General features: G+C 41.1%; 2 protein-coding genes across 3 annotated transcripts in view; both read right to left on the bottom strand.

Annotated features, from left to right (window-relative positions):
* The window catches only part of PSMA6 (proteasome 20S subunit alpha 6), a 9,683-nt gene extending 4,521 nt beyond the window's left edge, over positions 1–5,162 (bottom strand). Inside the window, exons 1-4 of the mRNA XM_042867523.1 lie at positions 4,997–5,162; positions 1,945–2,039; positions 850–931; positions 452–607 (exon numbers count right to left, since the gene is read on the bottom strand). Coding sequence (XP_042723457.1) covers positions 452–607; positions 850–931; positions 1,945–2,039; positions 4,997–5,072 — 409 coding nt within the window. The 5' untranslated portion in view covers positions 5,073–5,162. The remainder of the gene's footprint in view (positions 1–451; positions 608–849; positions 932–1,944; positions 2,040–4,996) is intronic.
* A 2,550-nt stretch (positions 5,163–7,712) lies between these two features.
* The window catches only part of LOC122175507 (protein only RNase P catalytic subunit), a 38,547-nt gene continuing 34,936 nt past the window's right edge, over positions 7,713–11,323 (bottom strand). For both annotated transcript variants that reach the window (XM_042863239.1, XM_042863247.1), the window contains exons 6-8: positions 10,983–11,131; positions 9,734–9,929; positions 7,713–8,143 (exon numbers count right to left, since the gene is read on the bottom strand). In XM_042863239.1, the coding sequence (XP_042719173.1) occupies positions 8,003–8,143; positions 9,734–9,929; positions 10,983–11,131 (486 nt within the window). In that variant the 3' untranslated portion in view covers positions 7,713–8,002. The remainder of the gene's footprint in view (positions 8,144–9,733; positions 9,930–10,982; positions 11,132–11,323) is intronic.

The following is an 11,323-nucleotide window of genomic DNA, read 5'->3' as shown; positions in this document are numbered from 1 at the left end:
ATATACAGAAAAAGATTAAGTTAAAAGCACCAGTTAAGCTTCTTTTTAGCCTATACACATTACTTAGATACAAAACAGTTGAAGTGTGCACAATCCGCATTCTCCACATATCCGTGATGTTTATGCAGACCACACATGCTATTAAGAAGAGCATCTTCCATTAACAGCCATCACCCAGCAAGCAGATTAGGCCCATAAAACTAAAATAAAACAGCAACATGTTTTAAAAGCACTTAAATAATTCCCTTAAATTTAAAAGCTAAGACAATGGTAGAATCGTGCTTTCAATTCAAGACTTCCAAGATTATTCTCATCTGGTTGTTCATCCCTCTCAGTGCTTTGGTGACATTCATGCAATTTTTCACAATTTGAAAACAGGTAAGAATCTCATAAGTTACACTTGTTGCACGATTAAAGCAGAAACAGCACAGATTCCATACACTGTACTTACAGCAACCAAGAGGCCTCATTTCAGCATTCTGCGTATAGACCTGAGAAATATCCGCAATCCTTTTACATAGCATATCCACAGGGATGTCGTAGCCATACTTGTACTTCCAGTTAGCAGCCTCATAGCGGGCCCTCTGCACCTGGGATCTGCTGTCAGCTAGAGAGAAAGAGTTAATATCAATTGCACTGACTGTGTACCACATTTATTCCCAGCATTTGAGAAAGCCACACCCAACTCTAAGTTAAAATACACACACGAGAACTAGACAATTTTTCTAAAACTAGACTGAGAGAAACAAACTTCCTTGAGTGAATAATTAATTTTATGCAATACACAGTTGGTAAATTAAATAGAAATACTGACACTTCAGATAGTTAAAAAGATGGTGAATTAAATACCTGTCATTCCTGTCATCACACAGCCAATATTTTCAGTAATGCTGAACAAATGAGTTACTGTGTTGGAATCCAGTAACTTGTCCTAAAGAAGAAATAGAAATATAAATCACAGAATATCCTGAGTTGGAAGGTCCCACAAGGATCACCAAGTCCAACCACCTAGCTCCACACAGGACAACCTAAAATCCAAACCCTATGCCTGAGAGCATTGTCCAAATGCTCCTTGAACTCCAGCAGGTTGAGGCCATGCCCACTGCTCTGGGGAGCCTGCTTGATGCCCATCATTCTTTGGTGAAGAACCTTTCCCTAACCCCCAACACAACCCTTCCCTGCTGCAGCTCTATGCCATTCCCTCAGGTACTGCTGCTGTTGCCATTACCAGAGAGCAAAGATCCTCACCATCCCTCTGCTCCCTGTGAGGAGCTGCAAGCCACCACAAGGCCTCCCCTCAGAGTTCTCTGTTCTGGGCTGAACAAACCAAGGGACCTCAACTGCTCCTCATACACCTTGCCTTCCAGACCCTTCACCATCTTTGCAGCTCTCCTTCAGATGCTCAATATCTAGAAAAGGCTGTCAACTAAAGCATGACCAATACTGAAGTCCTTTTCTATCTCAGTAAATTTTGAAAACAAAACAATAAGACTTGAGTTCCTAGTCCACGTTGTCTTCAAACACAAGAGTTTTTTTTATCCCTTTGTCAACAGTACAACACCACTGTGCTAAAACACTCATGAAAACATTATTGTGCTACTGGCATACTGGTTTTTTTAGGAATTAAAGAAGAGAAATTAGAAAACTGACTTTGGTAACTCAGCCCTTACAATTCAGAACAATGCATGCATGTCAAAGTACACCAGACCCTAATATTTTTTTTTCCTTCAGCAGCTCTAGAGAAAAAACATTATTGAAGTACTCGGTGATAAAACATACAGCTGAGCACTAAACAAAGCTATAATTCAGTACAATCAGAACAACAAGCTATCAAACAGCTATATACGTCAGTGATAAACATAATCATAATGGTGTGGCACTACACCCTCTGCTTATTTTATTCCTCACTTCCTCCCAGCCCTCTTTCAAAAATAGACTACTTACAGGTACTTTCTTCTGCGTTACAATTACTGCAGAGTCTTTCCCACGAACAGCTACAGACGTAAGTCCACCCTGGTTTATGGCCTTAAAAGCATACTCTAGAAAAATATACAAAAGATATTAAAAACTCTTTTAGATACGTTACTATTAGCAACTCTGTCACATCTACAGCCCTCGAAATCTCACCATATTCTATTAGTGCTTCGTTCAGGTATTTCTAATAATTTGCCTTTTTCTTCTACGACAACATCTAACAATTTGTTTTAAATTAAAATGGCAATTCTGCACTTGACCAAAACATTAATCCAGCATAACTGTAAATCTTACACATCATTTTCAATATGTGGAGCTTTCAAGTATTACTACCATTGCAAGGATGTGATTTCTTCTGTCCATTTCAGTCAATACAGACAAAAACTGAAATAACATGCAAGGAAATTTTAATCTTATCACATCTTCTGACTTGATATTCAAATACTACAGAGTTTTAATTTACTTTATAAAACAAAATCTGTGTACACACCTACTAAAAAGCATTATTCAGACAAATGATTGAAGTTCCCTTCATGTAATAAAGAAATACATTTCCCTTTATTAACAATTTCAAAAGCCTCAAAGGTCTTTAAAAAATCTTTATCTGGTAATATATGATAAGTACCCAGAATTTCCTAATATCTAGTCAAGAGACGAAAGTTTCAGGCACTAACTAGATGTAGATTTTTTTATTATTATTTATGTTTATTTATTTTTTATTTTTAGTTATGTGAATGAGGCTGGAATTCAGAACAATCCACTAAAACTATACTCTAAAACAATATGAGAAAGAAGGTAAGCTGTTTTAAAAGCTGCAAAATCTGTGGCAAACTGGAACATTAGATCTTCCCTCTAAACATCATGCAGTGCTTCACAACTGTGCAGCTGGCTGAGCACTGACACAGGCTGCCCAGTGGCTGTGGAGTCTCCTTCTTGGGGATCTTCAGAAGCAGCCTGGACATGGCCCTGGACATCCTGCTCTGGGTGTCCCTGCTTGAGCAGGGGTTGGAGAGGATGGACCCAGAGGTCTCGGACAGTCTCAACCAGTCTGTAAATCTGACACGTAGGTGTGAGAAGGAATAAGCGCCTTCAGAAACTTTTGCTCACAAATACTGAGAACCAGGCAGAATGCTGGCATTTCAGTCTGGTATCAGTCTGCTGGAAATCTGTTCTGGAAAAAAAAATCAAGTTTTAAGGCAGCCTTAGAGCAACACGTGTGCCTACACCTATCCTCAACAGCACCTGATTAACTGGAATCTAGCACACATATCAAGATCCACACAATTCAGAAAAAAAAGAAAAAGGCTGGAATCATATAGTTGACCACAAGCAAATATATCTTCTACCCATACTGTGTCTAGATACTAGCCAGGAGAGACATTTGTGTGGGATCATTCCCAACTTATTAACCTGGCTGCTGGCAGAGCGATCTCATACTTACTTGAGGTTAACTTGCACATCTAAGTACTTATCTCCCCATCTTTCCCTAGCAGACAGGTACTCAAAGTACCTTTAATACAACTTCAAACTACATGTAAATACTCTCAAACACACATACAGATACTCCTCAGACCTGGACAAAAGATATGCAAGTGCCATACATTCCTCATATATTAACTTAACTGATGAACATATCCAGGAGGCAGAAACCCTCAATTTACTCTTTGCTACAGGATGCAGAAACTATGACCAGCAGGTAGTACTGCAGCAAAGAGAGCCAGAAAGGTGTTCCAGACCAACCGGCATGCTTTAATAGCAACTGAAGACTGTATCCTGTGACTTTTACATTACACAGCCACCAACAACCAATGCAAAAAAGCGTTGCTCTCACTAACCACATATATAAGACTTACTGTGCAAGTTGCATACAAACTCTACATGCACTATAGGTATTAATAAAGCACACGTATATGTGTGTAGCTAGTACAGGTAACTTTCTACCTACATAAAGACATTCATATACATGCAATTTCATAGTTGTACCTTGTGAAAAGGGCTCTCCAGGACTGCACAGCCTACCCAGGTAAGCCTATTCCACACAGCAGGTCAGACACAAAAGAAACTACTGGCTACTACTGACAACTTGTGCAGACTGATCTCAGCAACTTCCTTTCCTGGAGAACAGATGAATGTACAGATGTGCTATGTAATGCACACAGTCAGGCTGCTGCAGCTAGGGAAGAGCCACTGGGATCTAGGAAGAGAGCATCAGGATGGTGCTGCAAGAACAAGTAACTCATCTGGTCCAGTATTGAAGATCTTTTAGGCACGCTGTGGATAAACTGCCTTTGCACTACTAAAAATTGGCTACATTGTTACAGAGGACCCTAAAAAGAGCACTAGGAGGCACTTCTGCAGAACCTGGTGCACTGGAAAAAGAAAAATAGATTCAGTTACCTAAAGAAGAAAAATAATTTTGGCTGCAGCTTAATCTCAGAATGTTTGCAGACGCTGGAAATAAAGGCTGGTTGCTATTATCTCACAGGCCATGCTGCACAGGACACACACACCGTATTCAGGTGTAACAATGGGGAGCATGGATTACTGCCAAGCTCTGACTCTGATGTTCTGGTACTGTTTGGGACAGCCCAAGTCCCATTCCAAACTGCTACCGTACCTCTCAGATCCCAGAGCACAACGCTAGTAACAAGATTAACTGGAAGAAACACTTAAGGGGAACAAACGGCTGTCCGGGCAGCCCTGAAGTCCCCGGAATGGCACGGAGGCACAGGACACACCACAAGGCTCTAAACCGCCCCTCACCACCAGCGAAGCCGCCCTCTCAGCCTCCACGCACGACCTGGCTGGCTGCCCCAGCGCCCCTCTTCCCACCGCGGTACCAGCTATGGCAGAACCGAACCCCCGTGCCCCGTGACAAGGGAAGCACCACTCTTCCCTCTCCTCCGAGGCAGCCGCCCGATACGGAGGAGCTCTCCCTCGCCGGCCGCAGCCCGGCACCACGGGAAGGCCCGGCCCGTGACGGGGCAATTCAACGGCGACATCCCCGGGGCTCGGCACCCACCGACTTGGTAGAGGCGGCCCTCGGGCGAGAAGATGGTGATGTGGCGGTCGAAGCCAGCACTGGAACCTCGAGACATGGCGGCGGCAGCGGGAGCGTCACGGCCGAGGGGCTGTCAGCGTGCAGGACCCCACCGCTACCGCAACGGGCCGCCGCCGGAGCGCTTCCGGGTCACGGGCGGCGCGCAGGCGCCCAAGGCCTCCCAGCTCCCGCACCGTCACGCTCCATCCCCACCACTGCGCATGCCCGAACTGCGCGGCGCCCCTCGGCCTCGTGCCTCCCCTCCGGAGAGCGTGCGCAGTAGCGCGGTTGGGCTCGGTCGCGGGGGGGGCCGAGGGACGTCGCGTCGTGACTCGTCGCCTCCGCCGGACGATCCGGGAGCCGCCAAGACGCTGCCTGGCAGAAAGGGGGGGGGAAGGCCGCGGTGCCGCGGGAACACCCGTGAAACAGAAAAGCTCCGGTGTGAGCTGCGCGGGCAGCCTGGGGAAAACCAGCCCCTTTGCTTTCCTTACAAAGCGCTTCCACGCGTTGTCTCAGTGAGCGTAATTTTAAAGAAATACAGCAGCCTCAAAGAGGGCGGTTAGGGTACTAATGAGGAGGCCTTGTTCCTACAGCTGCATTGCAGCGCGATGTTTGAAGGCTGCCTCAGTCGGCGTCGGTGCGGAGGGAAATCTCCCTTTAAACTGACGAACGCACATCTGCCTTTCAGCAGCCTGGATTTTCCCCGCTCAGTGGGGTGGGTCTGATTTTTTTTCTTCTTTTTTTAAGTCGGGCCATTGAAAGCTGTGAAAGCTGTTTGGATAACCACACCTTCATTTCAAATACTTCCTGGTAAAATAGCGGGTGACAGGTGCATTTTGGAGTGCATCGTTTGCCCCCCATGAGATCTGCTTTAATTTTTTCCTTACAGCTATCCTTTATTAATGGGACACTGAGTATTTATTACAAAATTGTCCCCTTCATTTTGGAACAGTGTTGTGGGCAGATGAAAAACGTTTAAAATTTGTGGTGGGAAGTCTCCAGCCCAGGGCCCCATCACCAGCTGTGACCAAAAGCAGATGCCCAAGGAAAAGCACTAAGGCTACAGAGAGCCTTTAACGATGCATTCCCTGAATATTCTCCCAGCCTCCTGCTGTCTGCAGGGACTTCCCAAAACAGTGATAGCATCTGGTTATTTAATAGCCCGGGCTGGGGTTCTCTTTCATGAACTTGCTGGTTTCCCTTTGAGCTCCTGTGAACTGCCTACATCCACAACATGCAGTGGCAAAGGGCTGCTCAGCACAATGTATTGTGAAGTTTCATCTGAACACTCAGGATTCCTAAGACCTCAGTTTCTTTTAAGATCTCTTTTCCTCTGGGCCTTAGCTTCCTAACTCCTACCATACATGAAGCTATTTTATATTGCAACATAGGACTTCAATAGCAGATGTTTTAGTTTTTTCCCCAGAAAAAGGAGACAAGAAAAGCAGAAGGAATGCTCAAACATTTCATCAGATTTCCAAAAAGCAATCAAGCAAGAAAATCCTTGACTTTTAAGTGTTTGGATTCAAAGATCCAATATTTTTCTTAGTCCAGGACTGAGATTGAACAGTTGCTCAATACATCAACACGGCAGAGCAGAAGTCATACCACTTCGATGATACAGCTTCTAGAAGTTTTGTCCATCTATGTAGCAATTTCATCAAATTCCGAAGTATGGTTTTGTTTCACATGAGTAATCAAATATTTTCCATGTAATATCCATCATCTCTTACCAGCCATATGAGAATCAAAGTGCGTGCTGAAAGCTTCTGAGAAAGATGTTCTCACATCTTTTTTTAACATTATAAACAGTAAGTGGATGATCTTGGAGATGAAATTGTTCCACAATAGCTACAACACAGGCTCAATCAGTTCATCTTCCTCCAGTCTAACTTTCCAATGTGTCTCCGTAACCAGGGCTTGCCAAAAGCCAAGCTGAGCATTCGTTCCATCTCATTCCCCTTCCCCTCACTCCGTGGACTATCAAAGGGCACTTATGCCGTATGCAGTGGTTGCAGGCATACCAACTTCTATTGCATTTGGAGGACTTGCCAGAACTGGCCTTTCTGGATTTAAACACAAGCCCATCAATCTGATAAAGTAACACAAGGAAAACATTAAAATTCTTGTGGTTTTTTTTTTGTTTTGTTTTGTTTTGTTTTTTTTTACAGTACTATTGCACTAAAAGGTATCAAGTGTCAAGTAGATCTCGACTTGCTCTTTTGTTGTTGCCTATAAGAATTTCTAGTTGCTGCCAATTTTTGTTTAGAAAATTCAAGCATTTCCATAAGAAAACTAGTCCAGTGGCATGAAATCTTGTCAGAAGCAGCAAATCTAAGACTGTGAAAGAACAATACAGTATTTCACCAGCTGTTTTTACAGACAAAATCTTAAAGTATGTTGCGACAATAAATCTTTTGCATTGAATGTAATCAAATGAATTCTAATTAAAGTGAGGAAGTATTAGAGCTACATGTGCCAGACCAATGGCAATCATGCCATCTGCCTCAGTAAGCTCTATTTGCTAGGTTCTATTAAACACTGCGACAAGATCAGCATGCCAATTTTGAAGGTACTCTGAAAGCCTTGCCTAATTTTTCTGAAGAATAGAGTTCATGAATTTCAGTGTAGATGAAAAGCTTCAGCAAACAAACAAACAAACAATAAACACATAAAACAATAAACACATCACCTGAAATTCCAGAGGGAAAAACAAGTTTTAATTCAAATCACGTAGAGAGGGTACAGAAATTGCTTGTTAAGATGGAAATAACAGACCTAATTCATCCTTACTGGACTAGCATTTGTGTCTGCAGGTTTATAACAAGAATGAGTTTGACAAAAAGCAGTTACTGAATTTTCTTTAGTTATAGGCCTCATACATTAATCCCATAATTGTACTGCTGAGTCCTCCTAATTTGCAGCAGCTGCCTAGCAAAACAAAAACAAAAACAAAAAACATCACAGAAGAAGCTTCAGCTTGTGCAATTATACTGTTCTGTATTTCTGCTGAAGGCAAAGCCATTTTCTTGGTATTTGATATGAATATTTTTCCTCAAAAGTGTCTTTATAGGGGATATGCCATGTGTCACCCGTTGTCTGTACCACACAGTCATAACTGCAAGCAGGCTGTGGGATAAAGAAAAATAAAAACAATTGTTTAGACTTTATCAAATACATTAGCAAAACACTGATTATAGCTAGCTATTTTCCTTAGATACCTGCACAGACTCAGTTATTTAGCAACTCTCAATTATTTGCTCATGAAAACAAATTATAAGATTTAGCACTGGAGGAAAAGTTAAAATCTCTTTTACTATTTTGAGGTCTAGGTGGCATTATAAATGGTTAAAATTCTGTCTTCAATCTCCACCAGGTAATAATGATTTGGACACAACACATTACATTTTCAGAAACACAAAACTGTTTTTTTCTGTTCAGTTAAATGAAATCATATGGGAATTAGTTCAGGATGTAGTGTTTGGCAGCTTGAACACATAGGGCACATTAAAGACATCCTGTGTTTGTCCCTCCAGTGTACCTCCACAAACTGATTTGTACCAAGGATGTTTTAAGAAAAGGAGTTCTCAATAACACTTACAAGAACAACCAGTCAGACAAATATAATTCTGGTCTACTGTGTTACAGGTATATTAACTCAACATGTGCAATACAAATATCAAAAATCACTGGTTTGCAATTATTCTCAGAACATATTGTCACTCTGTATTTATACACTTGGAAGTCTATGATTGGGAATGTCCAACATCCAGAATCATTCATATGTGAATTAAGATTTGAAAATTACTAGCCCTGCTACAACAAAATAAGTACAGCTAAAGCTGTGTTACTCAAGTAACACTACATCCAATATCCGTTTCCATTAATAGGAATGTATATAGCATTCATCTTTCTGTATATAGCTGTCATCTTTATAAACCTGTGTCTCTGCAGTTAGACTGCAGTGAAGAACATTCATTTACAATTTTAACTAGAGCAGCAAGAAAATGAATCTAAGTAAGTGCAGTATTGCTTTAGTTCAGCAGTAACAATGGAGGTAGACCGGCCACCGAGAAACCACATGATATGCAATGTCACATGATTAATTTTTCCCCAGAAAAATCTGTTCAAGACTCACAAGGACTTCTGTCTCCTGTGCGTGCGTGCACACACACACACACACAAACAAAAAGTACAGTATGAGATTGTGCTAGGAAGTCTGTGATTTCAGTAGCTGGATACCAACTACAGCTATGACTACTCTGGGATCTCCTTCATGAAACCTTACAGTTATGCTTGGATAACATTACAGTGAATACTGAAATGCAGGTATTTTTTTATGGCTTCTCCTTTAACGTAAATATGAGAGAAATTCTATTACACAATTAGAAGCATAATAGTGCTACAGAGAATTCTATAGTTCAAAATTTAAATTAAGTGAAAAAATACTAGCACATTTTACAGCAGCAGACAGACTATTATACACAAAAATATAACATTTACATTATAAACATTTAAGGTGACAATTTCTTAGTTCTTGACAGCTTTCATGTTTATGCCATGCTTTGTTAATATAATCTTCAATAAAAATGGAAGTTTTGAGCCCACTGGTACAAATCTGCTTCTTATGCTCCAGCAAAAAACCTTTTGCTTACTGCGTTAGAAACTCCAGTTAATTAATATCCTTTGTGTGCTTTCTGAACGCAGCAGAAAACTTACCAAAAATTTTATGCGTTTTCCTCCTGCAGAAGAGGAAAACACTATTTGGTGTCCACGCTGCCACTTACGGAACAGATGACGAGTAACACTGTCAGAAAGACAAGCTTTGTGATCCCGGAGGAAGTCTCTTGTAACAAACTTGCAATGTTTGCCTGACCGAAGAGTGGCATATAACAAGAAGGCATCATCTTCAGAACTTAACAAAACAAATGGAAAAGACAGAGATCACTCACAAGGTCGTAACTGTAAACTAACTGCAGTAAATGAATCAAGTGCTGATCTGGGATTCATTCATCAGCAACACAAAATTCCCGTCGCTATTTTAGTTCTGTGTTAAAATAATTTCTGCTTACCATAAGGCACCAAAAGAAAGAGAGTACAATAAAAATACACACTACACAACATTCTTCCCTTTTGTTACTATCTGCTAATGTAACAACATAATCTTTTGTTACAAAACTTTACAATACAGCACTATGTGGAACAGAACTGCTAAAACCAGAAAGGGCAGCCTCAAAACTTTGCAGAAATATAAACAATCACCACTGATAACTAAGCATAATATAGGCAATGGCTTAAATCTGTGAGTCCCTGTAACATGGATGAATATAATTCCAAAAAAGGCCTGGTGATTATTTGCAAAAGGTATTCAACATTAGCCACTATTAAACAAAAATAGCTTTAGGGGAAAATCTCTAAAACTGAATTTATAGTTACCCTATAGCTGAAGATGCTGAGAACTTTGCTTGAAATTCCTTTTTGATTGCTGTGGATTACTGTAACAGTAAGTGTCAGAACATGAGATTAGTAAGGCTCTCTATCCAGGGTGACAATGTCCCCTTTGCTGGTGCTCAGACAGTAGAAAGGAAAGCAACTGACTCGACAGCAAAAATAATGAGAGCAAGAATTAGAAGGGTGATGAAAGAGAACCGATCTGAAAGAAGGAGCAAGACAGAAGAGTGTCGGACTGGCTGTTGGGACATGGAACCTGGTCAGAAGGTCTGGGAACTGGGATCACAGAAGAAGCAGCAGAGACAGGTGAACAATTTCATATGATGTAACTCTTAATAATGCATCATTTAATGTGTAGTTTTTTAAAGCAAGTATAGCAAGGAGTATGTTTCTTTTTCACACATGCAAACTAGAGATACAAGTAATAGCACTAAAACCTACAGCTATTAATACTAATTAAAAACACACATAAATCAGGTGTTGACTGCCATGAAATTTAGGTATTTCTTCAACTTACATATTTTCAGCAAAGAAAAAGTCTGCCTTATTCTGCATTTCCTTCATAACCTCTCTTTTCCAATTGGAAGAGTTGGTCAGCATGTGTTTGCGGCCCAGCACAAGTAAACGGGCATAGTCCTTTGCCAGGCAGTTGACAGCCTCAAATAGCTGCAGAAAAACAAAGCAAAACAAAAAGATTTCCTTAGCTGTAAGCAAACAGAATGGCACAAAACACTTTCACATCTGTATGTCAGCCAGTGGGACTTGTGACACACCCTCACTTCCCACAGCTCTTACCTACAACACAAATTAAGTAGATAACTAATTTGATTCTTCAATAAAAAAGTAAAAAAAAAAAAA

The sequence above is a fragment of the Lagopus leucura genome, unplaced genomic scaffold (assembly GCF_019238085.1).
Source record: "Lagopus leucura isolate 7727_CA_CO unplaced genomic scaffold, USGS_WTPT01 Super-Scaffold_1, whole genome shotgun sequence".
NCBI classification, from domain to species: Eukaryota; Metazoa; Chordata; class Aves; order Galliformes; family Phasianidae; genus Lagopus; species Lagopus leucura.
This window is presented reverse-complemented; position numbering and strand designations above follow the sequence as displayed.